The following is a 27,876-nucleotide window of genomic DNA, read 5'->3' as shown; positions in this document are numbered from 1 at the left end:
ATGCCAGTTATGTCTCTAAAGCCGTGTTAAATGATAAGGCTGCAGTAATAAAATACATAATTCATGCCTTCAGGGACCTCATTATTTTAGGAAGACATTCATAAACCATTAAAATTAAATGTAGGGGGGTGACTGGTTAGCTCAGTTGGTTAGTGCTTGGTGCTAATAACACCAAGGTTGCTGGTTTGATCCCTGCATGGGCCACTGTGAGCTGCATCCTCCTTAAAAAAAAAAAAAAAAAAAAAAAAAACAACTAAATGTTCTGTGTTTCCCCGAAAATAAGACCTAGCCTGACAGTCAGCTCTAATGCGTGTTTTGGAGCAAAAATTAATACAAGACCCGGTCTTATTATAAGACCCAGTCTTTAATATAATATATCATATCATACCGTACCATGTCTTCTGTTAATTTTTGCTCCAAAAGACACATTAGAGCTGATTGTCCAGCTAGGTCTTATTTTCAGGGAAACACGGTAGTAACTGTTATGCTAGAGGTAAACTTAAGGAAGGATGAAGGCTATGGAAGAACTCAGGGAAAAGAAAAAAAGGTTAGGAAATACTTCTTGAACGAAGTCAGACCCAGTCTGTCATGAAAGTGAAGAGGAAGCGTTAAAAGATTACTGTGTTTTTGGGAAACTGGCAATACTTCATGAATCTAACAAAAAGATGACTATTACAGTGGAGTGTCATGGGGAAAATTATAGCTGGCTGAATGGGTAGACAAAGTTCAGATCACAAACAGCTTTACTTAGCAGTTTGAGTTTCTTAATGAAATAATGAATTTAGATTTTATATGATGAAGAAATTGAGAGCTAGTGAAGGAATTTGACATGCTAAGAGGATTTTTAGGAAATTCTAAATATTAAAGTAGATTGGAAGAGGGTGAGATTAGAAGGGAAAAAAATGTTTAGAAAACTTTTTATTATCTCGTAATAACTGGTCAGAAATTTGCTTTATTTTATTTATTTATTTTATTGTTTTGGGTTTTTTTTAAAGGAAATTTTGTGAACGCCATACAAACTGCTTTTGCTGCTGGTATTGGCTGGCTGATCACTTTTTGTTCCAAAGGAGGAGGTAATTTTATTATTTTGTTATGATAGACTATGACATTTAATTTTTTTCAGCTTTATTGAGATATAATTGACATAACATTGTAACTTCAAGGTGTACAACATGTTGATTTGATACACTTACAAAATGATTATCACCGTAGCATTAGCTTACCTCCATCCTGTCAAATACCATGTCTTTTTCATGGTCAGAACATTTAAGATGTTCTCCTTGCAGCTTTCAAGTATATAATATACTTTTTTTTAGCTATAATCGCTGTATGTTGTACATTAGATCCCCAGAACTTGTTAATCTTATAACTGAAAGTGTGTACTCTTACACTAGGTGACAATCTTAAGTATGCTACTATAATTGATTATTCGGTACTTCAAACCAAGATTACAGTTTTTTATTTAATGAATATTTACCTTTTTTGTTATTTTACACATCAGAGGTTTTAAAATTATTACTTTCTTAAAGTATCATTTATAGTTTCTGTTCAGTGAGCAAGTTGTTCCGCTTAATCATACTCATGATAAATTGTACTTTCAGGTAGCCACAGATGTATTTGGCAGTTTGCAAAAATAATTAGTTGTTGACAGATATGATCCTCCCGAAATAATAATTTTTTGGAGTTACTGACTTTGCATCATACATACATATCAAAAATGTATACATGTTTTTGTCTCATAAATTATATATTTGAAGATGACAACTTTCTGTTTCTAGGAATCTTTCCCCTAGTAGATTAAATTGAAAATTCAATACCCTACATACGAAACCACAAACTGAAAACTGTATTCAAGCAATGAGATGGTTAAAAATTCGTCCCAGTATTACAGAATATCCTAATCCATTAATACATTATCATACGTTTAATCCTAGCATGGATTTCCCCCCATACTTCACCTCTCTGGCTTTTTGCTGATATGTTGAGAAGGTACTTCCTTGAAACTAAAATCAACCACCCACCCTACCCTATCAGGCCTATGTTTGGAAGGTATTGCCTTGCAACAAAAATCCCCCTTAAACTTAGTCTATCCTTGAGGAGTTTGTCATTTTGGCCTACTGCACAGATTGTTGTCCATTCCACACATGAGGAAAACTTTTAAAAATTTCTGATGTTCTTTTACTTTTATCCCAAGTAGATTGATTTTACCTATCTCTATAGGCTCTGTGATGCTCAGCTCTCTTTCTTCTAAATCTATCTCATTTTGTCCTAGCATTCATATTTACAGAACTTTCATAAAAATAGTGACAACGTTACTGTAAGACTATTTCAGTTTAAAGATTCTTTGAATATCTTTGTCAAATAGGTTCATTACATCTCATTTCCCCCAAATCATGAGATCTCTTAGATAAAGGGAATTGTTGATAGGAAAGATTGGAGAGTAAGGTCCTAATGGGAACTTGAGAGAAAATTACTCCTATTTTCTTTAGCTGGAAATCCTAGGAAATAAGGGGAGGGCGTAAAAGAGTGAGTGCGAGCGTGCGAATGTATGCGTTTGTCAGTTCAGTGAGACTTTGACCTCAGTATCTACCGAGTAAATAAAGTTTTCAATATTTACCAGTAGAGCTCAATTGCCTTAGAATCAAGATGGTAGTTTGGGAGAAAGGCAAATGAAAGTGTAGACTTAATAAAACTGAAATTGCTTCCTTGTTTTTTTTCCCTCTAGATTGTTTGACTTCACAGACACGTCTTAGGCTTAGTGGCATGTTGGTAAGCATCAATTATATTGCCGTGTTAAAAAACACATTTAAAAACTGATTCCAGATATTTTCTTTGGTAGTTTCTTGAACACTTAACTCACTTATTTGTAGTCTTTTTTTGTTTTTTGAGAAATGTATTCATGAGTTTCTAACTAGCTGTGTTCAATAGATTTTGACACGTGATGCTTTTGCTGTCATTCACTTCTAAGTATTCTGTAATTTAATTATGAAATGCTCTTTAACCAGAATTATATATTAGTGTTTTTGTAATTTCCAAACTTTATTTTTGATTGTTTTGTTTTGTTATTCTAGTTCTCATCATATTATGGTTTAGTAATAGTTTTTGTTGTTGATACTTTAACATTGTTGAAGCTCCCTTTGTGGGTTGGGAGTTTGCCAGTTACAAAAATTATCAAAGTTCTAGGTGTGCTCAAAAATAATATATTTTTGAATGTACAGTGTTATAATTAATAAATTTGAAACAAAATTAAGAAAATAATACATTTTATGTATATGGTTAATGTAATTTTTATGTCTACAGATCAAATTTATTAATCATTATTCAAATCTGCATCATTTCTGAATGTTTTTAAAAAACAGTTTAATTTACAATAGAAAAGTTGTTGTTTTGCTAAATAAAGCTAAACCCCTTTAACTTTTTCTTCCACTTGTAACACGATCTATTTTTTTGTTTCCATTTCAGGATGGTCTTGTTAATGTAGGATGGATGGACTGTGCCACCCAGGACAGCCTCTGTACAAGTCTGGATATTACAACAAGTACTACTGCCTATTTTCCTCCTGGAGCCACTTTAAATAATAAAGAAAAAAGCAATATTTTGGTATGAATCATTTTAATTTCTTTAAATGCACACACACATTCACATACAAATACATTGTTTTTTAAACAGTGAACAAGAAGATGAATCAGTTTACATCATCTGAATGTGGAACATTTAATTAGGACAAATATTTAATTTCTGGGATTCTATTTAATACATACTTCAGCTTGTAAAGTCTGCTATAAGAATTATTTTTAAACTGGCATAAACTATTATACTTTTAAACCCATAACGTATGGAATACATTTTTAGGTTAAGTGAATTTTCATTTATTTGTATATTTTCTAATGTTAAAATATAGATCATTGGTAGGTATGGTTGAAGCCCAGTATCTATTTTTCCATAGTACCCTGTTAGATTCTGGTACAAACTCAGTTCGGTGATCTACTGGTGTGTTTTATCTCCCTAATTTTATGAATAAGGAAACTGAGGTTCAAGCTAGTTGTCAAGGAGTTGAGATGAATAATGGGATATAAGACAGGTCTCTAGGGAACGCCCAAAAAAAAAAAAACTAATAAAGGACAAACTTCCTTCCTTTAGTTTCCTGTATTTTAATTTGGGTTTTTTTTGTTTGTTTGTTTTGTTTGTTTGTTTTTCTTTGGTGTTGAGAAAGATATATATTCATTACAGAAATTCATATATATGATATAGATATGTTCAAAGAAGGATACACAATTTACTAAAATCAAATCACCAACAGACCAGCACCATCAAATTTTGGTAAATACCCTTCTACTTCTCTACTTAGGTATATATCCAATTATTACTTTGTGCTACAACTCTGCAGTATGATCTGTGGCCTAGCTCTTTGCCCTCTCCTCCAGGCATGTACACATCCTACTGCCTGTTCATTTCCACTGGGATATCAATTAATTTCTCAAACTTAGATTCTGTAACTAGACTCCTGATAATCCCTCATAAATCTGCTCTATCCACAGCTTTCCCCATCTCAGCTGATGAAAACTCCATCCTTTATCATTCAAGCCATACACTGCAGAGTCATTCTTGATTCCTCTGTTTCTCATACCCTGTAATCAATTTATCACGAAAATCTGTGGCTATCTTTAAAAATTTTTCCATAATCCACCTCCAGTGTTGTCAGAGCACTTATCACCTTATAACTACACTATAGTTTACTTATTTACTCCTTCATTATTTTTCTCCTGACATAAATTTTAAGTTTGGGTTTTTCTCTACTACCATGTTTCCCCAAAAATAAGACCTTGCTGGACCATCAGCTTTAATGCGTCTTTTGGAGCAAAAATTAATATAAAACCCAGTCTTACTTTACTATAATATAAGACAGAGTCTTATATAACATAACATAACAATATAAATACCAGGTCTTATATTAATTTTTTTTTAAAGATTTTTTTTTTAATTGGGAGGGGGTACTGGACTTTATTGGGGAACAGTGTACTTCCAGGACTTTTTTCCAAGTCAAGTTGTTGTCCTTTCAATCTTAGTTGTGGAGGGTGCAGCTCAGCTTCAGGTCCAGTTGCCATTGCTAGTTGCAGAGGGCGCAGCCCGCCATCCCTTGCGAGAGTCCAACCGGCAACCTTGTGATTGAGAGGATGCGCTCCAACCAACTGAGCCATCCGGGAGCTCAGCGGCAGCTCAGCTCAAGGTGCTGTGTTCAATTTTAGTTGCAGGGGGCGGAGCCCACCATCCCTTGCAGGACTTGAGGAATTGAACTGGCAACCTTGTGGTTGAGAGCCCAATGGCCCATGTGGGAATCGAACCGGCAACCTTCGGAGTTAGGAGCATGGAGCTCTAACCGCCTGAACCACCGGGCCGGTCCCTATATTAACTTTTGCTCCAAAAGACGTATTAGAGCTGATGGTCCAGCTAGGTCTTATTTTTGGTGAAACACAGTATATCCCGAAGGTATAGAAGTGTATCTGGCTCATAAGTACTGCGTATAGTATATAAGTGTGTGTGTGTATATATATATAGATATAGATATATATGTATGTGTATGTATATATATACACACACATATCTATATATATAGTAATATGTGTATATATATAGTGTATATAAAATAGTATATATATATAGTATATATAAAATAGTAATCGACAATTCCTGAATAGTAATTCATTGACTAAATGTAACATACTTAGTTTAATCAGTCCTCTCCTAATAGATATTCAGGTTTTTTCTGTTTTATGATTGTAAGCAGTATTGTAATGAACAATGCTGTTCCTCTTTTTGCACTTCTTCGGTTACCTGTTTAGAATGAGATAGCTGCGGCAGTTTTAAATTCCATCGCATGGCCAGACTACCGTAGTGAAGTTAGGTTTATTGACCCTGTGCCCACAGTTCAGGATTGCCTGGCCAACACTTAATACAGGCTCTTGCCTTCAATAAACTACTCCCTCATATTTTATTGAGATCTTCAGGCTCTTTGGTATAAAACTGGAAGCTCAGATGAGATCTTAGGAAACATAAATGAGTGATGATGGAAATGCAATAACCAGGAGTGATGGATTAAACAGTCCTCGTCGCACATAAAAACATTCAAGTTTAAAGAAATGTAAAACACTATGCTTGCTAAATATGTCTAGAAGGTGAAACTTAGAAACTGGACAAGTATCTTTTATAGATGTAGCTACCAAGTTTTACACTGAGACAAACAGGTTTGTAATGAGATTCTAGTGGATTCATCACTTACATATTTATATAAGCTGCTGTAGGAGTATTTTTAGTAAAATCTTCATAATGAATGTGACTAAAGTGAATGAGCTGTGCTACTGAGGCATGAAAAAAATTCTGTTTGGGCGTCTTAAGCCCTTTGGTAACAAAATACTTATTTCATGTAGAGCTTTAAGAATATTTTAAAAACAGAAAAACAAGTTTTAAGAAAAAAACTTAGGAAAAACTGAGTTTCCTGTTCTTATTTCCATTGTTTCTGTCCATATGATGAGTCTCATGTCGAGCACAGTTAAGCTGTAAATACAGTGGTAGTTCCTACAAGTTTTTCATGGAGTTTTAGATCTTTTTAAGTAACATTTGAATTGTCAAATCTGGATGGTTCCTAATTAAAGCTATGTATGAAACTCTGTTTTGTTAACCCAATATACATTTCCTTGATATAACCATTGCTGCACTCTTTGTAGTGACAGCTGCTTCATCAAGAATTAGGCCAGTAGCAACAGTTCTATAAGAAAAATATGCTGAGGATAAAATATGGACAGAAGTGAAGGAGATTTGTTAAGAGGGAGGTGTGCTTTTTGCAGCTGTTCATTTGTTTTCAATAAGACACCTAGACCTAAAACATATTTAAGACACGACCTTTATCAGTGTATTTTGCTCTGCAAAGCTCATAGGTGGTTTGGTTTTTGGACATTAAAAAACTTCTATAATAAACAAGGTCCATTCCAATTTTGCAGTTATACATTCTTAATTTGTAGTAATTATTGGTTGGGGTACGAAGTGTTTTGGCTCATCAAATATTCTAGTGTTTTATTAATACTTAAAGAATTGTAAAGTGTTGGCATTCTTTAAAATATTGTTAACATTAAAATTTAACTGAGTATGATACAGCTTTTTCCTGATGACTCAGAAGTCACTCCAGGTTATTGTGATGATTATTTTAGAATACACAGCACAGTTAATAGAAAATTCCAGGTAATAAAATACCTAATAATGGAATTTGTTTTACATCACCTTTTTTTAAGAAAAAGCCCAGTTTACAATTTTTAATAATTGCCAAAATATGATATACTTTATGGAGGTGGGAGCAACATTTAGAATAAGTAGCTTGAAAACTGTTTAACTTCTGTGATTTTTTTTCTTATAAGTTCTTCTATGGAAACTGAAAAAAACAAAGACGAAAACAAATGGATGTTGATTTAAAAGATTACAATATGATTCTCTTATTCTAGTTTCTTAATTCATTGGATGCTAAAGAAATATATTTGGAAATAATGCATAACCTTCCAGATTTTGAACTACTTTCGGCAAACACACTAGAGGTAATAATTTTATAATAATAGTAATAGTAATAAACGTTGGTAATATTTCATGTCTTAACGTTTTAAAAATCAGCATTTGTTTCATCACTACAGAGAAGGTAGCAGTGTCAAAGGATTACATATCAATCAATTCTCAGTTAAACTCTTAATTGCTGGAGTTGCTGGTGGTATGGGGAGGATCTGTAGTTTTGTAAACCCTAACCAGTCCTCAAGAGCTTTAGGAGAGTATCAGAAAAGGCAAGATTTTGATCACAAAGCAGCTTTGGGTCTGATTTGGAACTTTATGTTCTTGCTTGCAGAACCATATATATTGTTCACTGAGAATTAAAAAGCAGCTTTAGAAATACTGTTTGTAGTAGAAAGAATTATTTTTTTCTACTTATCGATCTCAGAGCTTTTTCTAAGTCTATATTCCTACCATACTTTTTATTGAACTTGAAAAAGCTAACTCCCCCCCACCTTCCAACTTCTTAGCTATAGGTTGTTAAAAAACCGTATTTTTTTCTTCGCACAGTCATGTAGGATTTTTATAATTTAGTGATTCTTATCTTTCTGTAATCTTATATAATTGATTTACATAGCATTATTCTAAATAAACTACAAAATGAAAATATGATTGGGTCTGAATTTTTTTAGACTATTTTAAAGTAATCAATAGGATGGTTAAAATTAACTTTATATCAATGAAAGAAAGATTCGAATGCTTAGAATTTCCTGTCTCTAACATTGCTTTTTCTTTATCACTTTTTTTTCTTAAATCACTTTAAGGATCGATTGGCTCATCATCGGTGGCTCGTATTTTTCCATTTTGGAAAAAATGAAAATTCAAATGATCCTGAATTGAAGAAACTAAAAAGTCTCCTTAAAAATGAACATATTCAAGTAAGAAAAATACTTTCTGCTAGTATGTTTTCTTATTTAATACATAAAATTATATTTTAAATAACTAGTTTTCTTCACAATATATGAAAATATTAACCTTTTTCTTTATTCTTTCTGCTTCTGGGTTTCATTTAAAAAGTTCTCATTCTCTCCCATCCCAAGATTATATCTTCTATTTTTAGAAGGGTGGATTTCTTAAACAACTTTATATTGTCTTGGAAATTTCTTCTCAGGTTTTTGAATTCTCTAGGAGGCTTTTTTGTTGTTGTTTTGGAAAGAAACACAGGTTTATTTCAAAATGCCAGCATTAAAGGAAGACAGTGGACTTCTTGTCCACTGCCTTCGGCCTTTCTTTTTATAACTAAATTGAGTTTCAGTGTTAAATGTAAATTTCTATATCTTATATTTATGGCCCACTAAGTTCTGTTTAGAAATTGTGTTGTTAGAGTATTGTCATTTTTGGATCATCTGTATGAATATTTAACTGGGTGGATAAGATTTTATTTTCATCAAATTGAACCTTCTGTTTCTATCTTAGATTGGCAAGTTTGACTGTTCCTCTGCACCAGACATCTGTAGTAATATCTATGTTTTTCAGCCATGTCTAGCAGTATTTAAAGGACAAGGAACCAAAGAATATGAAATTCACCATGGTAAGGAAGGAAAAGTGATAGAAATGTATCTTCCTTTTCAGGTAATACAGGCACACCTCAGAAATACTGCAAGTTCCTCAGAGATACTTCCAGACCACCACAATAAAGCGAGTCATAATCTTTTTACTGGTAGAGGGCTTTGCCTTCAATTTGTAAAAAATGCAGTTTCTGTGGTGTGCAGTAAAACAAAGCACAGTAAAACAAGTTATGTCTACAATTTTAAATTTTATTTTTTACCTTGTATACTTACAAATAATACTAACTTACAAATAATTTTTTTTTCTCATTTATTAGTAAATTTGTTTCTTGTGGGGAAAGTTATTTTTAATTATATAGTTATTTTATACTCTTTATTCTTTTTAAAATAAACCTTTTTCTCTTCAGTTTTTTTTTGTTTTTCAATTACAGTTAACATTCAATATTCTGTTAGTTTCAGGTGTACAGCATTAGTGGTGAAACATTCATGTAACTTACAAAGTGGTCCTCTTAATAAGTCTTGCACCCACCTGTGGTCCCCCGAATAAGTCTTGCACCAACCTGTCACCTTGTATAGTTATTACAGTATTATTGACTATATATCCCCACAACTATTTTGTAACTGCCAATTTGTACTTCTTAATCCCTTCACCTTGTTAACCCTGTCCATCAACCCCCTCCGATCTGGCATTTATCAGTTTGTTCTCTGTATCTGAGTTTGCGTTTGTCTTGCTTATTTGTCTTTTTGTTTTTCTTAGATTTGTCTTTCTCTGTCCAATCTATTTCACTTAGCGTAGTACACTCTAGGTCCATCCATGTCAGAAATAATAAGAGTTCATTCTTTTTTATGGCTGAGTAATATTCATACACACACACACACACACACACACACACACATTCTTTATCCATTTGTCTTTCTTTATGTGAATTTGACTTTTTTTTTTAATTTATTGGGGTGACAATTGTTAGTAAAATTACATAGATTTCAGGTGTACAATTCTGTATTACATCATCTATAAATAAATCCCATTGTGTGTTCACCACCCAGAGTCAGTTCTGTTCTCCTTCCATCACCATGTATTTCATCCCCTTTACCCTCATCTCCCACCCACCCCCACCCTCTGGTAATCACTAAACTATTGTCTGTGTCTATGAGTTTTTGTTTCTCACTTGTTTGTCTTGTTCTTTTATTGTTTTTGGTTTTTGATATCGTTTTTGATACCACGTATCAGTGAAATCATATGGTTCTCTGCTTTTTCTGTCTGACTTATTTCGCTTACCATTATACTCTCAAGATCCATCCATGTTGTCACAAATGTTCCTATATCATCTTTTCTTACCGCCGAATAGTATTCCATTGTGTATATATACCACAACTTCTTTATCCATTCATCTATCGAAGGACATTTTGGTTGTTTCCATGTCTTGGCCACCATAAACAAAGATGCAATGAACATTGGAGCACACGTGTCTTTATGGATAAATGTTTTCAGATTTTGTGGGTAGATACCCAGGAGAGGGATTGCTGGGTCATATGGTAATTCTATTCGTAATTTTTTGAGGAACCTCCACACTGCCTTCCATAATGGCTGCACCAGTCTGCATTCCCACCAACAGTGTATGAGAGTTCCTTTTTCTCCACAGCCTCTCCAACACTTGTTACTGTTTGTCTTGTTGATGATAGCCATTCTGACTGGGGTGAGGTGATACCTCATTGTGGTTTTTATTTGTATTTCTCTGATGATTAGTGACATTGAGCATTTTTTCATATGTCTATTTGCCATTTGTATGTCCTCTTTGGAGAAATGTCTCTTCAGGTCCTCTGCCCATTTTTCAATTGGGTTGTTTGTTTTTTTGTTGTTGAGTTTCGTGAGTTCCTTGTATATTTTGGATATCAGCCCCTGATCGGAGGCACTGTTTGCAAAAATCTTCTCCCATTCAGTTGGTTGCCTCTTTATTTTGTCAATGGTTTCTTTTGCTGTGCAGAAGTTTTTAAGTTTCATATAGTCCCATTCGTTTATTTTAGCTTTTACTTCCCTTGCCTTTGGAGTCAAATTAATAAAATGCTCTTTGAACCCAAAGTCCATAAGTTTAGTACCTATGTTTTCTTCTATGCAGTTTATTGTGTCAGGTCTTATGCTTAAGTCTTTGATCCATTTTGAATTAATTTTGGTATATGGTGACAGCAGTCCAGTTTCATTCTTTTGCACGTGGCTATCCAATTCTCCCAGCACCATTTACTGAAGAGGCTGTCTTTTCTCCATTGTATGTTTTTTGCTTCTTTGTCAAAAATTATCTGTCCATATTTATGTGGTTTTATTTCTGGGTTCTCAATTCTATTCCATTGGTCTATGTGTCTGTTTTTCCGCCAATACCATGCTGTTTTGATTATTGTAGCCTTGTAGTACAAGCTAAAGTCAGGGAGTGTGATACCTCCAGTATTGTTCTTTTTTCTTAAGATGGCTTTGGCTATTCGGGGTCTTTTGTGGTTCCAAACAAATCTGATGATTTTTTTGTTCTATTTCTTTTAAAAAATGCCATTGGGATTTTGATGGGGATTGCTTTAAATCTGTATATTGCTTTGGATACTATGGCCATTTTAACTATGTTGATTCTTCTAATCCATGAGCATGGAATGTCTTTCCATTTCTTTGTGTCTTCTTCAATTTCTTTTAAAAATGTCTTATAGTTTTCAGCATATAGGTCTTTCACATCCTTGGTTAAGTTTATTCCTAGGTATTTTATTCTTTTTGCTGCAATTGCAAAAGGAATTGTTTTTTGTATTTCTTTTTCTGAGATTTCATTGTTAGTATATAGGAATGCAATGGACTTTTTTATGTTGATTTTTTAGCCAACAACTTTACTGTATTCGTTGATTGTTTCTAATAGCTTTTTGGTGGAGTCTTTAGGGTTTTCTATATATAGCATCATGTCATCTGCAAAGAGTGATAATTTAACTTCTTCATTCCCAATTTGGATGCCTTTTATTTCTTTCTCTTGCTTGATTGCTCTGGCAAGGACTTCCAACACTGTGTTGAAAAGTAGAGGTGATAGGGGACAGCCCTGTCGTGTTCCTGAACGTAGAGCAAAGGGCTTCAGTTTTTTACCATTAATTATGAGATTAGCTGAGGGTTTGTCACATATGATCTTTATTATGTTAAGGTATTTTCCTTCTATACCTATTTTATTAAGTGTTTTAATCATAAATGGATGTATCTTGTCAAATGCTTTTTCTGCATCAACTGATATATGATTTTTGTCCTTTCTTTTGTTTATGTGATGTATCACATTGATGGATTTGCGGATGTTGAACCATCCTTGTGCCCCAGGGATGAACCCCACTTGGTCATGATGAATAATCTTTTTAATGCATTGTTGTATTTGATTTGCTAGAATTTTGTTTAGGATTTTTGCATCTGTATTCATCAGAGATATTAGTCTGTAGTTTTCTTTTTTTGTGCTGTCCTTACCAGGTTTTGGTATCAGGGTAATGTTGGCCTCATAAAATGAGTTAGGGAGTACTGTCTCTTCTTCAATTTTTTGGAAGAGTTTGAGCAGGATTGGTAATAGATCCTCTTTGAAGGTTTGGTAGAATTCACTAGTGAAGCCATCTGGTCCAGGACTTTTGCTTTTGGGAAGGTTTTGGATGACTGATTCAATTTCGTTACTGGTGATCGGTCTGTTTAGATTTTCCAGTTCTTCATGGTTCAGCCTAGGAAGGCTATATGTTTCTAAGAACTTGTCCATTTCTTCTAGGTTATTGAATTTGATGGCATATAGTCCTTCATAGTATTCTTGGATGATCCTTTGTATTTCTGTGGTGTCCGTGATAACTTCCCCTTTTTCATTTCTGATTTTGTTAATTAGTGTCTTCTCTCTTTTTATCTTAGTGATCCTAGCCAAGGGTTTGTCAATTTTGTTAATCTTTTCAAAGAACCAGCTCTTTGTCACATTATTTTTCTATTGTCTTTTTGTTCTCTATTTCATTTAGTTCTGCTCTGATTTTTGTTACTTCCTTTCTTCTGCTGACCTTGGGTTTTATTTGTTCTTCTTTTTCTAGTTTTTTAAGGTGTAACGTGAGGTTATTTATTTGGGATTTTTCTTGTTTCTTGAGATAGGCCTGTAATGATGTAAATTTCCCTCTTAAAACTGCTTTCGCTGCATCCCAAAAATTTTGGTAGGATGTATTTTCATTGTCATTTGTTTCTATGTATCTTTTGATCTCTCCTCTAATTTCTTTTTTGACCTGGTCGTTCTTTAAAGGTATGTTGTTTAATCTCCATGTATTTGTGTTTTTTCCTGCTTTCTTTTTGCAGTTGATATCCAAATTCAAAGCGTTGTGATCAGAGAATATGCTTGGTATGATTTCAATCTTCTTAAATTTGCTGAGGCCGATTTTATGTCCCTATATATGGTCTATCGTTGAGAATGTTCCATGTACACTAGAAAAAAATATATAGTTTGATGTTCTAGGATGAAGTGCTCTATATATGTCAATTATGTCCATTTCATCTAATGTGTCATTTAGGGCTGCTATTTCGTTACGTATTTTCTGTTTCGATGATCTATCCATAGCTGTCAATGATGTATTTAAGTCCCCTAGTATAATTGTGTTTTGGTCAATTTCTCCCTTTAGTTCTGTTAATAGTTGCTTGGTATATTTTGGTGCTCCTTGATTGGGGGCATAAATATTGATGACTGTTATGTCTTCTTGTTGTATAGTCCCCTTTACCATTATGAAATGTCCATCTTTGTCTCTTGTTACCTTTTTCACCCTGAAGTCTGTTTCACCTGATATCAGTATGGCTACACCTGATTTTCTCTGGACACCATTTGCTTGGAGTGTCAATTTCCACCCTTTCACTTTGAGTGTATACTTGTCCTTGTAGCTGAGATGTGTCTCTTGGAGACAGCATATGATTGGGTTTAGTTTTTTGATCCAATCTGCTACTCTGTGCCTTTTTATTGGTGAGTTCAGTCCATTTATATTTAGGGTGATTGATATGTCAGGATTTCCTGTCATTCTATCTTTAGTTTTCTGGTAAGGTTGTGTCTCTGTTGTTTCTTTGCCTTTTTGTTGTCTATTATTTCTGTGTGGTGGTATTCTATGATGTTTCCCTCTGTTTCTTCTTTTATTACAGTATATATTTCAGTTCGGGATTTTTTTTTGAGTAGTTACCCTTAAATTTATGTAAAAGAAAGTTTGATATTTAGGGTATTCCATTTTCTTCAGCATGCTTACTTTCTCCATTCCCATATTCTGGTTCAGGCCTTTACTTTCCCCCTTTTTATGTTTTGGTGCCACAAATTGTCCCTGTTGATGGTGGTCGAATAGCCTCCTTTAGTATTTCTTGTAGTGCAGGTCGTGTATTAAAAATTCCCTCAGCTTCAGTATGTCTGGAAAGGTCTTTATTCCTCCTTCATATCTAAAGGATATCTTTGCTGGATATATTATTCTTGGCTCATAATTTCTCTCTTTCAATAGTTTTAATATTTGGGTCCACTCCCTCCTGGCTTGTAGAGTTTCTGCTGAAAAGTCTGATGGTAATCTAATGGGCTTTCCTTTGTAGGTTACCATCTTCTTTTCCCTGGCTGCCTTGAGGATTTTTCCTTTGTCGTTGATTTTAGACAGCTTCAATACAATGTGCCTTGGAGAAGGCCTGTTGGGATTGAGGTAATTAGGTGTTCTATTTGCTTCTTGGATTAGAGGATCCAGTTCTGTCCACAAGTTTGGGAAGTTCTCATCGACAATTTGTTTGAATATATTCTCTGTTCTCTTTTCTCTTTCTTCTCTTTCTTGTATGCCCATTATTCTTATATTGCTCTTTCTGATGGAGTCAGAAAGTTCTTGTAGAGTTCTTTCATGTCTTTTAAGTCTCAAGTCTCTTTCTTCTTTCATCTGTGTAATTTCCAGGTTTCTATCTTCGATGTCACTGATTCTTTCCTCCATCTGGTCAACTCTACTACCTAAGCTGGTTATTTCATTCTGAATTTCTTCTATTGAGTTCTTAATCTCCAGAAATTCTATTTGGTTCTTTTTTAAAATTTCAATCTCTTTTCGTAAAATGCTCATGTTGTTCATTGATTGTGTTTCTGAGTTCATTAAACTGCCTTTCTGTGTTTTCTTGCATCTCGTTGAGTCTTTTCAGAACTGCAATCTTGAATTCTCTGTCATTTAAGTCACATATTTCCATATCTTTAATTTCTTTTCTGGAGACTTTTCACTTTCTTTCTGAGCTGTCTTGTTGCCCTGGTTATTCATGGCAATTACTGATTTATTATTTCTCTTTCTAGACATCTACAGGAGTGGCTTCTGCAACAGGTTGATAGGAAGAGATCTTTCTTTTGTTTTCCAGTACTTGTTGGTAGAATGTTTTATTTTCTCTCCGACTTCAGCCTTTTTTTCTCTCTCACACGGTAGTGCTATGTTTTCTCTGCACTATTCCAACTTCTCACACAATGGGGGGATTCCCTGGGAGACGGGCTTCTCCTCTGTTAATAGTTCACCTGGGTCACAGGGCGCAGTGTCCGTGTGGGTATGCGGAGAGCTTTTGAAGTTCCAAAGCTCTTCCTGCAACAGATTCAGAGCCCATATGTTTCAGCCGTTCTGTTTACTCCTCCAGGGATCTGTCCAGATAGGTGGGGCCAGGGGCGGGGTGAGTTGTGAGAGGTGGCCCAGAGCAATGGCTGCGACCACTGCCACAGCCAGTCCTGCTTCCACAGCTCCCTCCACTTTGCCGGAACTAGTTGGGCTTTGAGTCTGTGTCTTCGGTCCACAGTTCTCAGAACAGCAAATATTCTGTTCTTTTGATCTGACGCTGCTACTGTTCCGCTTCTAGCACCGGGCAAGTGGGGGCGGGGCGAGTTCTGGGAGGGTAGGGAGGCGGCGGCAAGTTTCAGTACCTGAGGCTTCCATTCTCTGCTCGGCAGTGAGGGCTTAAACCACCGTTTTCAGGCTTCTTCCCTCAGTCTTTTCTCCAAGGTCTCTGCCGTGAGCGTTCGGTTCATCCGTGTTATATGCTGCCCCCTCAGCCCTGTGGGCCATAAATGGAGCCCTAGCAGTCTGAGTATTTCCCTCTCCCACAGCTGCTGTAGTTCCAGGATGCAGCGAGCTCGGAGCACTGAGCTAGGTCTGTGTCCTGCGCCCACGCGGCTCCGTCTCCGCACTTCTCCCTTCCCTCCTCCCCCGCTCGTGCGATTCGCCCACCTTTAGGTGAATTCAGTAGTGGGCCTGTTCAATTTGCCTGTCTGCTGTGCAGGGAGTCCTTTGTGGAGTTATAGTTGTTTGATTAGTTGTAAATTCCAGGGAAGATTTACAGAGGCTCACCTCATGCCGCCAGTTTGATGACCGCCCATTTGTCTTTTGACTTGAGCATTTAACCATTTACATTTAAAGTACTGATTGATAAGTATGTATTTATTGCCATTTTAATTGTTTTCTGATTGTTTTTGTAATTCTCCATTCCTTTCTTAATCTCTTACTCTCTTGTATGTTGATGTCTTTCTGTAGTGTTGTGTTTGGATTCCTTTCTCTTTATTTCTTGTATATCTCTTATAGATTTTTAGTTTGTGATTACCATGTGCTTCATATATACCAAACTATGTTTATAGGAGTCTATTTTAAGTTGATGGTTACTTAAGTACTGGCACATTCTAAGATCACAACCATTTTTACTCACCCCCTCCATGTTTATGTTTTGGTCATTATTTTTTACTTCTGTGTCTGTGTGTTTGTGTGCATCCTTTAGTTTACTGTAGTAATTACATATGATCTTGCTACTATTGCCTTTTAACCTTTGTACTAGCTTTAATGTTGATTGATCCACTGCTTTTATTATGTGCTTGCCTTTGTCAGAATTTTATTTTCTTTGAGATATTTTCTTGTATTTTTTTATTTTTCTTAAAGAAGTCCCTTTTTACATTTCTTACAATAGTGATTTGGTGGTGATGAACTCCTTCAGCTTTTTCTTGTCTTGGAAAATTTCTACTGAATATTTTGATCAGTGTTTGAGCAGGAACTATGGTTACATGTCAGGCTAGTGAGGAATTTAAGGGTCTTGCTTGTTGACAAAAGTAAGTAACACCTACAGTTTCCATTTCAATTTGCTAAATGTAGCATCTTGACCATTATGGGCAATTCCCAGACATTCTTTCAGATTTTTCCTCCACTAGACTACCACACATCTCCATTAACTGCTTTGTCATCTCTCTTGAATTTATAATTACAATTCTACATTTCAACTTGTTTGGGACTTTAGCTCTGCATTCATGGCCATCATGTATAAATCACAAGATCAAATAAAGAGACTTCTGCATAGTATAGGTCGGGGTAATGTTTGAATTGAGGTGACATTTGAATGTTCAGTTTCCCAAAGCAAAAATAGAAACCAAGAAGTTAGTCCCTCTGGGCCATAGAATCTGTGTGAGCAAAGCTAAACCTAATAATAATTACCTTTTACTCAGTACTTTTTCAGTCTGACATTTTTCTGAAGGCTTTGCATACTTTTGCATTTCCATTTTTTGTCTTCACAACAATCCAGCAAGGGAGAAAACTGAGACTCAGAAAGGTTAAGTATCTTGTTAACCCATGACAAAAAAACTAGTAACTGGTCAAAGTAGATTTTTGTATCAAATATGTCTGACTCCAAAGCCATACTAAATGCCACACCTTTAAAGTGCTAGAAATGACCAACTTTTAACCATGGAGTTCTGTTCTTTTTACCTCTGAAATATTTATCCGATTCCCCTTCTTTATTCTTGATGCCTTATTTTAGGTCCACCATCTCCTTCGTGTACTATAATATCATCCTGTGATACAGTTATCCATCTCGTAGCCTTTCTTTACAATTGGTTACTTATTCTATTTTTATTCATTGCCCTAGAGCATCTAGAACAATCTCATCACTTTTAACTCTCCTGATTTCTTTTAAAATAAACTTCAGATTTCGTAGCATAGGAGCAATGACTGTCTGTTTTGCTCACCACTCTATCTTTAGCACTTAGAATGGTGCCCGTGCATAGTAGGAACTCAGTTGTTAAGGAACTCATAGTAGGAATATAGCTGTTAAATTAATAGGGTACGTTTATAGTCTGCCTCTGCTGGTTTTTCCAGCCTCATCTCTCACCTCTGTCCCTCCAAAGAATCTTAGCTATATCTACTTGTGGATCCTTGAAAATACCATGTTTTTTTTTACTACTCTGTCTTCTAAAAAGATTTTTCTTCTTTCTGCATTTCTGCATTGTAGTCATTTCTTCCTACTCCTCAAAATATTTAGCAAACTCCAAATCACTCTGCAAAACTTAACATAAAGCATTTCCCACCCTGGGAAATACACCGTGAGTCCTCAAGTACTTCCTTTATAGCAATTATATTGTTTCTTTGGATTTAATTAGGTATTGAGCATAGCATATGCAGTCACAATATGACGGAGAGGAAAAAAAGTGAGGTATACTTAATCTGTACCTCAAAGAATATTATAAACTAGTAGGGAAAACAGACAAGTAAGTGGGCAATTTTTTAAATGTCTGAAGTGAGGAGTATTGCCTATTTCTGAGTAGTAAATTACCCCAAAACTTAGTGGCTTAACCAACAAATATTTATTAACTCACATAGTTGCTGGTGTTCAGGAATCTGAGAACAGCTTAACTCAGTGGTTCTGGCCTAGGTTTTTTTCATGAGGTTGCAGTCAAGGTACGCGAGGGCGATAGTCATCTGAAGGCTAGACTGCGGGTGGGGGATTTGCTTCTCAGCTGACTCGTGGGATAGGCAGGAAGCCTCAGTGCCTCACTACAGGAACCTCTCTGTAGGGCTGCTCACAATATGGCAGCTTACTTCTCCCAAAATGAATGATCAGAGAGAGAGAGAGGCACATATACACAGAAGCCGTAATATATTTTATAATCCGATCTCAGATAAGAAAAACCATCACGTCCACCATATTTTATTGGCCACATATCCTGGTACAACAGTGGTATGGAGTCCATGAGGTATAGATCATTGGGGGCTATCTTGGAGACTGACTACCACAAGAGATAAGCATGGGTTACACTTACGAAGAACACTTAGGAATAATTTTCTGAGATTAAAGGAAGCAATCTCTTTATTGAGCTATAAAGCATAAGTAATGGTTACCCAAATAAACAGGTGGCAAACACATTCTAAGCAAAGGAACCAGCAGTTGTATATTCATGGACTCTTAAGAGAGAGCCTCATTCATTCTTAGAAAGCAAGAATTCCAGGATACCTAGAGTATTGAATGTTGGAAAAGAATGAACTCAAGGCTGGAGAAGCCACCAGGGATCCAAACTATGTATTTCTTCTCTCAGGTAAAAGAATTTGGACTCTTCACTAAGGGCAAAGCAGCAGAGGCATTCATGGATTTAAGCAGAGATGTGATTTAACTAGTTGTACTTTCTAGAAAGGTGACGGGCTGCCTAGAATGGATAGAAGCAAGATTGGAGGAAGAGAGAGCAGGTAGAAACCTGATGCAGTCATTTATGTAAGAGAAGATGGCTGCTTACCTAAATAATGTGAATGAAAAGAAGTGGGCAGGTTTTTTAATTCTGAAGAATACAAAATCAATATAACTTGATGATTATTATTTAGATGTAAGAGAATAAAAGAAGGATGCCCATGTTTCTAAGTTGGCGAATTGGCAGTGAGTGACTCACTGCATCACTGAGTGAGGAAAAGAACTCTGGGCGAGGGGTTGATATGGAGTTCACAATTCACAACTGAGTATAGGCCTGGGCCTCAGAAGAGGAATTTGGGCTAAAAATGTAGATAGAAATAATCATCACTTCAATTGTAATTGAAACATTGAATGAGAGCGAGCTTGTGTAAGAGTGAATAGAGAGACAAGATCAGGGCCCTAAGGATCACTTTTAAGGGACAAAGATAGAAGAATTCAATAACAATTCAAGAAGTAGCAGCTGAAGAGTAAGAAAAAAAGCAGAAGAATATGGTGTCATTTGTCACTTTATTTAAATATTTGTGAAAATGTCTCTCTTCTACTGGGCTGTGAGCTCCTTAAGGAGAAGGACTATATCTGTTTTTTTTTAATTTTGCATGTCTTACGACATTTAAAACGGGGTCTGACACATAATAGGTTCTTGATGATTAAATGAATAAGTCAAAGGGCACATGGGAAAATGGACTATGTACTAGTTGAGAAAGCCATTATTTGCCAAGCCAAGAAATATAGGTATAATCTTTAGACAATGGCACATCACCAGAGGTCTTTAAGCAAAGGAACAACATGATCAGATTGATGTTCTTGTAATCAATTGTGGTAGCAATGTAGAAAATAGATAAGAAAGACCAGCTTGGTTATTGCAGTAGGGTAGACTGAGTTTAGGCAGTAGCCTAAATTGGGGTTGAGATGGTAAGAAACAGAACGGATGGAGTTATGATATAAGGGCAAAGAAAGAAGGCTAGAATCACTCCAGGAAATCTTGTTTAGGTAGCTAATAGATAATTATGCCATTGCCAAGATAGGGAAGCTGAGAAAAGGAACAAGTTGGTGGCGTGGGGAGGGGGGCAGAAATAACTTCAATTTGGACATAGTATTGTGTTTGAAATGTTTATGTGCCATCCAGGTAAATTTTCACTGGGTAGTTGGTAATACAGGTTTTGAATTTACAAGAAAAGTGTAGGTTGAAGAAAAAGATTTAGGAGTTAGGCCATAGTAATAGTTCAGTAAGCATAAAGAACTCAAAGAACATTGCAAGAAAGTTGTAATTCTGCCTCTGAGGATGAAGGAACAGTTCAAAGAGATCTTGACATTTTAACTGGTCCTCCAAGAAACAGAAGAATAAAAGAAAGAGTACTCTTGGCAGAACAAACCTATGTAGACACAGCCTACAGAACACTAAAACCTCACCAAAATCAGTTTGTTCAGAAGTTTATCTTCTTGTCCTTAATATTTTACATATAAAAACTTTGAAGTGTTTCTATGGATAAAAGGCAGAATGTGGATTTTAACTTTTCTCTTACTTGATTTCAAAGGAAAGAAGATTCTGTATGATATACTTGCCTTTGCCAAAGAAAGTGTTCATTCTCATGTTACCACACTTGGACCTCAAAATTTTCCTGCCAATGACAAAGAACCGTGGCTTGTTGATTTTTTTGCCCCTGTAAGTTATTTTCATCTGTCAAAATTCATTATTGTCAATTTTCTCTTGTCACAGCAAAAAGACGTTTTCTAGATGACTTGGAACCATGAGTACTAGAATTGTGTTCTTCAGTTTTGGCCACATACTGCATCTAAGAGAGCTCTGATGTACTTGCCCCCTCTAAGGATTAAGTATATACTAGTGCATGTATACGATTTGCAACTAAGTGTAGTTTGTCTTACTTAGCATACTGTTTATTATAACAATGTGTATTTTTTTGTTTCTTTTGGCTAACTGCTTATGAATATTTATTCTTCTTTTGTAGTGGTGTCCACCATGTCGAGCTTTATTGCCAGAGTTACGAAAAGCATCAAAGCATCTTTATGGTCAGCTTAAGTTTGGTACATTAGATTGTACAGTTCATGAGGGACTCTGTAACATGGTAAGGCAAAGTATAAAAACCTTATTCTAATTAACTTAATACTAAAATAATAAAATAAGTTTTCAAACATACGGCTACATTTAGAATAGCAGCCAATTATTTAAACAACTTCAACAAAATGATACAAAATTATGGATTAAAACATGGATAATATATGTAGTTAAATGTAGATATGGTCCTATTTATCAAGCTCAGGAAAATATTTAGTTGACTTGATAAAATACATGATTTTTCAATTATTAAAGATATTTTTTTAACTTAATATTACTTTTTAGCAGTCTGTAGTTTTTATTCTGTCTTTCCTCATAATAGTATAATAGAAGGAAATTAAAACAAGAAATGAGCTCTTTGTTTACATAAAAATATGTGTACTTTATTAGGTTAATTAATATTTATTCTTCAGTTCTAAGAAGTACTAAAAATTATCTGCCTCATGATGAAAGTATATAATACCATTTGTAAAATATAGGAGAAAAAATATTGGGGGAAAAAATCAAATCTAAATCAAATCAAGCCTCCAGGTCTATAGTGTATAGGAAACCCAGCAATATAGAGGAACATATTAATGACACCAGGGGCATGCAATCTGTGGATCCCAGCATGTAGGGGACATTACAGGACAGACACTCAGTTTATTGGACAGATATATTGAAAGGGGGAAGAAGAGATTGAAGACTTGAAAGATATCGTTCAAATGCAGGTTTAGGCCTTGTTTGGATGCATTTCAAACAAACCAACTGCAAAAATAAAGACAGAATTGGGGAAATTTGAACACGGACAGGATACCTAATGATTTTCAGCAATTGTTAATTTTTAGATATGGAAATGATAATGTGTTTATATTTTGGGGAAAGTCCCTGTACTTTAAATATACTGAAATATTTATGGATGAAATGATTAATTATGTGGAAATTGCTTTAAAATAATCTTGGAGTAGGAGTAGAAGAAGATGTAGACGAAATAAGAGTAGCCATGAGTGGATGATTGTTGTAGCTACAAGAGTACATGAGAATGTATTGTTCTCTGCTTTTACTGCTCTGTGTGTATTTTCAGTTAAAAAACCTAATTATTAAAACTTTTTAAAAAGATGAATGAAAAAGAGGTAGAGAAAAAAGAAGTGGGGAAAGGAATGGGGAAAACAAGAAAGAAACCAGTTTTAAAAACGTAATGGAAATAAATGTAGGCCGAAACATTTATGGTATTTGTGTGGAATAATTTCTCACTACACACACACAAACACACACACCCCGACAAAAACAAACCAAGTATAAAAATTAATGAATGTGAATGAATATGGCTACATTAAATGTTAAAACTGTTGCCAAAGAAAAGAGACACTAAAGTTGAACAACAGAGTGAAGTTTTTGTAGACAAAACCTTACTGTCCAGAATATTTAGACTATAAATCATTTTAGAAAAAAGGAAAGTTTACAGACATTTCTTTAAAAAGGAAATCCAATAAATGAGGAAAATGTTCGACTTCACTAGTCAAGAAAGTACAAATTACAACAATAGTCCTAGACCCTCCCCATCTATCAAATTAACAAAAATTTAGAAATCTCACAACAGCAAGTGAGTGGATAAATGATCCAGTCACTCAGTGGAATACCAGAGAGCATTTAAAATTAGATCTATCTTTAGCAGCATGGGTAAATCTCAAAAGTACAATGTAAAATGGAAAAAGCAGATTGGAGGATAATCTATAGAGTATAATAAAATTACAGAAAGTTTTTAAATGCTCAAACATAACAGTATACTGCTTAGGGATACATATGCATGTAGCAAAAACACAAAAACATCAAAACGTTTTTTTTTAGGATACTGGTTTATTGGTTGCTCGTAGTGTCAGGAAGGGAAGGAAATGGGATCAAGAAAGAGTACTTCCAACAATCTGCCAGTATGGCAAAAAAGTTAATCTTCCTTAAATGTAGGGGAGGGGTATGTGGGTATTTGTTAGATTATTCTTTTTTCATTATATTTGAAATTTCATTTAAAAAAGTTTAAAAACTAAAAGCCCTTCGGTTTTGGATGTCTTGTAAAGATGCTAAGCAAAAATACAATGTTAATTAAGATACCCGATACTTAACTTTAATTCTAGTTTTTCTGCTTTTTAATCTCAACTAGGTATTAAGTAGCCTGTAGGCAACTGAGTAAAATGTAAGGATTTAAAACCATGGCATCACTTCACCTAGAACAGGCCAGGACTGACTACTGACTGATGGGTCTTAACCAAGTCACTTAGCCTCTCAGAACCTGTTTCCTCCTCTATGAAGCTGATTTAGTAATTTTAGCTGCTGAATAGAATTGTTGTGAGGAAAGATAGAAACTGCATGTTCAAGTGCTAAAAGTGTGCTGGGCACATAGTAAGCACTTGTTAAGTGTTAGGTTTAATTGTTGTATTAACATAATGAGTCCCTGAAATTTGCACTTATTTTAACAAAAGTTTGATAAATGCTTTCATTTTTTTCTGTAAAATTATTTTTGAATCTTAGTCAAAGATTCCAATTTGCTAATAAGTAAGTGCTTGTCAACTTTTAAAGGTGTGAAGTTCAGCTACAGCAAATACACAGGGATCTCTTTATTACTTTTTAAAGAATGAATAAAAATTAAATCTTCAGAGAACTGTTTCCTGAGCCAGTAGTGTTCATGTTAATTCTGAGGAGATTATAGTATTTTGTATCATAAAAGCTATCTTGAATATAAAGAGTAAAAAGTGACCACATTCTTGGGGTATGATTCATAATTTTAACGTAAAATATGATTGATTACACATTAATTATTAATATATTTATTCTTGCTAGTCTATTTTCTTGATTTTCTTCTACTTCTAGACAAATTTGAATATTTTTTATGGTTTCAAAAAAAGACTTAAGCTAGAGATTAGCCTGCTATTTACAGCCTCATGCGTCTCTGTTCAGGAGAGTAAAAAGTGACCACCAAGCTCAAGCTCATAATTATGCGTGCTCACTTTTCGGTGTTTCATGCCTATGGATTTTATGCATAATGGAGTAGCTATAAATAAGGGTGAGGTATTCATCAGTGCACCTGTGAGTCCATTTTCTGTGCTGAATTTGTCCAGACTAAAATCTTTTAGTCACCAGTAATTTACAATAAGTTTTTTAAATCTTGTTGTTACTGTTACTTAAATAAAGGCAAGCTGGTTTTAAATTTGAAACAAATAGGTAAAATGCATAAAATCTTGTTTAATTTGTATTCTCATTCTTAATAGTATAACATTCAAGCTTATCCAACGACAGTGGTGTTCAACCAGTCCAACATTCATGAATATGAAGGACATCACTCTGCTGAACAGATCTTGGAGTTCATTGAGGTATTTTAAGCTAATTTAACTATATAACATTATAAGTTATGGAGATAACTTAAATTATTTTAAGTTCATGGCTATAAATCTTTCTGTGTATTTGTACACTTTGTATATTTAATAATGTTTAATAACAGGATTTATTCTTTTCTTGCCAAAATGTTATTTTCTGACAAAATGAATTTAATTTTTTCTAATGTTTTACTCTTATTGTATACTTACTTTAAACTCTGAGAATAAGTCTGTGTTTTTGTTTGTTACCTAGTTCAGTGTCGTGTACTTAGTAGACAAGTATTTATTGAATACATGAAATTACACTTTCGCATAAAGCTTTGCCACGCCCTTTTCCTGTTTTCTCTGGTAGAACAACCACAGATTACTTCTTTTAGGTCCCAGATAAATGGGATAGGAGTGAGCGCGATACTATCCAGGAAATGTGTGGGTAAGGGCAGTCTTACTCGTCCCCCCATTGAAGGGCCTCTTTTCAAGCCTGGGCAGCTATGCCAAGCCTGTGTTACTAGCACAAAAATGCCCTTCATCTATAGCACCTCCTGTTGTTTTTTTTTTCACTAGTGCTCCTAATTGACTATAATAGTTAACAGGGGCCTCCTAAGCATGAAAATTTTTAGCTTTTTTATATAATGACCATTCTACTCTCTGTCCTACTCATCTCTCTCTCCTCTTCCAGAATAATAGTTTTTGGTTTTGTATTTTGGTTTTGATTGTTTCCCCCAGTGAAGCTAACATCTTTGTTAATATTACCCAATCATGATAGACTAAAGCATTTGGAGCAAGTGACCTGTAGAGACGATGTGTAGTATTTCCAGGCAGAATGTCAGAAAAAGAGAATAGTAGGCTGTCCATTGTTAATTAAAGGGCCATTTCCAAACCAGAATTATATGGCTTATGTAGACATCTGGGCAGTTCTTGGAGATCTTGCCTTATCCACCCATAATCTTAAATAGTTACCTCTTTTCCCCACTTAAGATGATTTTAATGATACGAGGAATAGGAAGAAGTATACCTTGATTTAAGAAGACTAATGGTCAAAATCCAAACTTAAAAAATAAATTCAGGATCATTTCTTCCTTTTCGAATCATTCACTATAAATTCTCTTTAAAATATCCTTAAGTTTTCTTTCTATTATTCAAAAACAAGTTTTTCTAAATGACAAATACTAACAATTTGCCAAGAATGTATGAACAACTCTTTTTTTATATCTCTTATAACGAAAGCTGTGTTGTCTTTAGGATCTGATGAATCCTTCAGTGATCACCCTGACACCCACCACTTTCAGTGAACTAGTTAAACAAAGAAAACATGATGAAGTCTGGATGGTTGATTTCTATTCTCCATGGTGTCATCCATGTCAAGTTTTAATGCCAGAATGGAAAAGAATGGCCCGGGTATGGTAAAGTAGTTTATTTTAAATCCAACATTTACTAAGAATGTTTATTTAACAGAGTTATTTTGAAACAGATGAGTGAACCCACTTCCAGATTGTAACTTAATAAAAATTCTAATCATACCACTTAGATTTAAATTTAGTTTGTCTGATATGTGAATGGGTTAGAATAATCTACCCTTTTTTTGTGTGTCACCCCATACATATTTGACCAAATTTCTGCCAAAGTCAACCCAAAGCTCTCTTTTATTTTCTAATAAAATTTTTGTACTTGTTTTTAGAGCTTAAATTATGTAGTTTCTTCACAATATTATAGGACTTAAAAGAAAAAAATAGCCTTGATCAATAAAACATTTGAATTTTTAAAATTTTATACAAATAGATGTGTTATAAATCATGAATGAATAGAAAGAAATTATTTAAATACAAGAATGGAAAATGCAGTAACTATTTTATATTTGTAAGATTTAAAAAACTGAACAAAGCTAAGAGTTACAGTGATTTCTAGTATGAACATTTCAGATAATACAATTTTGTGCTCTTTTCAATAAATTTTTTTAATTCAGTTATGAGTCAATATGCTACCTGCAACCCATGTCTACATTTGAAAAAGGAACTCTTGAAATACCATTGGAAAGACCTTCATTAGTCCTTGGTTTCTAACATTTTGAATTTTAGAAATAAATTATTTTCCCCATATAATAGGTAAATGAAATCAATTGAAATCACGGATAAATAATATAACTGTCTCATAGTGACAGTTTCTCTATTGTAAACATATATAAAATAGTTATGGAGGTAATTTAATTCTAATCACCTTGATCTATTTATCTCCTCTTTGTTCTTTTATAGACACTAACTGGACTGATCAATGTGGGCAGCATAGATTGCCAACAGTATCATTCTTTTTGTGCTGAAGAAAATGTTCGGAGATACCCTGAGATAAGATTTTTTCCCCCAAAATCAAATAAAGCTTATCAATATCAGTAAGTATTGTCTAAAATTTGAAGACATTTATTACAGGCATTTGGCATAGCTCTTAAAAAATGGGTAGGAATTTCACAGACGGGGTAACTGGAGTAAAGGTTCAGAAACTAAAGCCTTGGCTATTTTGAGTTTTGCTGTTCCCATGGGTCTGTAGGAGATGTCCAGTAGGCAGCTAGACATTCAGATCTGGAGCACAAAAATACATTAAGACTATAAAGAAAAATATATTTGGGAAGCCGTGTAAGCAGTGTTCGAAGCTGAGCATACCTGAGTAGAGAGAGGCTAGATGAAATCATTCAACTAAACTTATCTTTTAAATTGCTATGATACTGTTTTTTGAACATATCTAATAATGGAAAATATTTACAACTTACGTGTTTTTTTTCTTTTTTCAGTAGTTACAGTGGTTGGAATAGGGATGCCTATTCCCTAAGAATCTGGGGTCTAGGGTGAGTAATTAAAATACGTATCATTGTATAAAATAGTCAGTGCTGTTTGCCTTTCTCTTGTATCT

The 27,876-nt window shown here is 34.6% G+C and overlaps 1 protein-coding gene across 6 annotated transcripts in view; it reads left to right on the top strand.

Moving 5' to 3' along the window:
• Window positions 1-27,876, top strand: part of DNAJC10 (DnaJ heat shock protein family (Hsp40) member C10) — a 50,104-nt gene that overhangs the window by 12,347 nt on the left and 9,881 nt on the right. For all 6 annotated transcript variants that reach the window (XM_033112621.1, XM_033112617.1, XM_033112619.1 and 3 more), the window contains 12 exons: window positions 996-1,073; window positions 2,726-2,769; window positions 3,463-3,600; window positions 7,491-7,580; window positions 8,349-8,462; window positions 9,001-9,115; window positions 21,099-21,226; window positions 21,531-21,647; window positions 24,877-24,978; window positions 26,221-26,376; window positions 27,228-27,361; window positions 27,758-27,811. In XM_033112621.1, coding sequence (XP_032968512.1) covers window positions 996-1,073; window positions 2,726-2,769; window positions 3,463-3,600; window positions 7,491-7,580; window positions 8,349-8,462; window positions 9,001-9,115; window positions 21,099-21,226; window positions 21,531-21,647; window positions 24,877-24,978; window positions 26,221-26,376; window positions 27,228-27,361; window positions 27,758-27,811 — 1,270 coding nt within the window. The remainder of the gene's footprint in view (window positions 1-995; window positions 1,074-2,725; window positions 2,770-3,462; window positions 3,601-7,490; window positions 7,581-8,348; window positions 8,463-9,000; window positions 9,116-21,098; window positions 21,227-21,530; window positions 21,648-24,876; window positions 24,979-26,220; window positions 26,377-27,227; window positions 27,362-27,757; window positions 27,812-27,876) is intronic.

This window comes from Rhinolophus ferrumequinum, chromosome 8 (genome assembly GCF_004115265.2).
Source record: "Rhinolophus ferrumequinum isolate MPI-CBG mRhiFer1 chromosome 8, mRhiFer1_v1.p, whole genome shotgun sequence".
In the NCBI taxonomy this organism is placed as follows: domain Eukaryota; kingdom Metazoa; phylum Chordata; class Mammalia; order Chiroptera; family Rhinolophidae; genus Rhinolophus; species Rhinolophus ferrumequinum.
The sequence above is the reverse complement of the archived record's forward strand: the minus strand, read 5'-3'. Positions and strand labels throughout refer to the sequence as shown.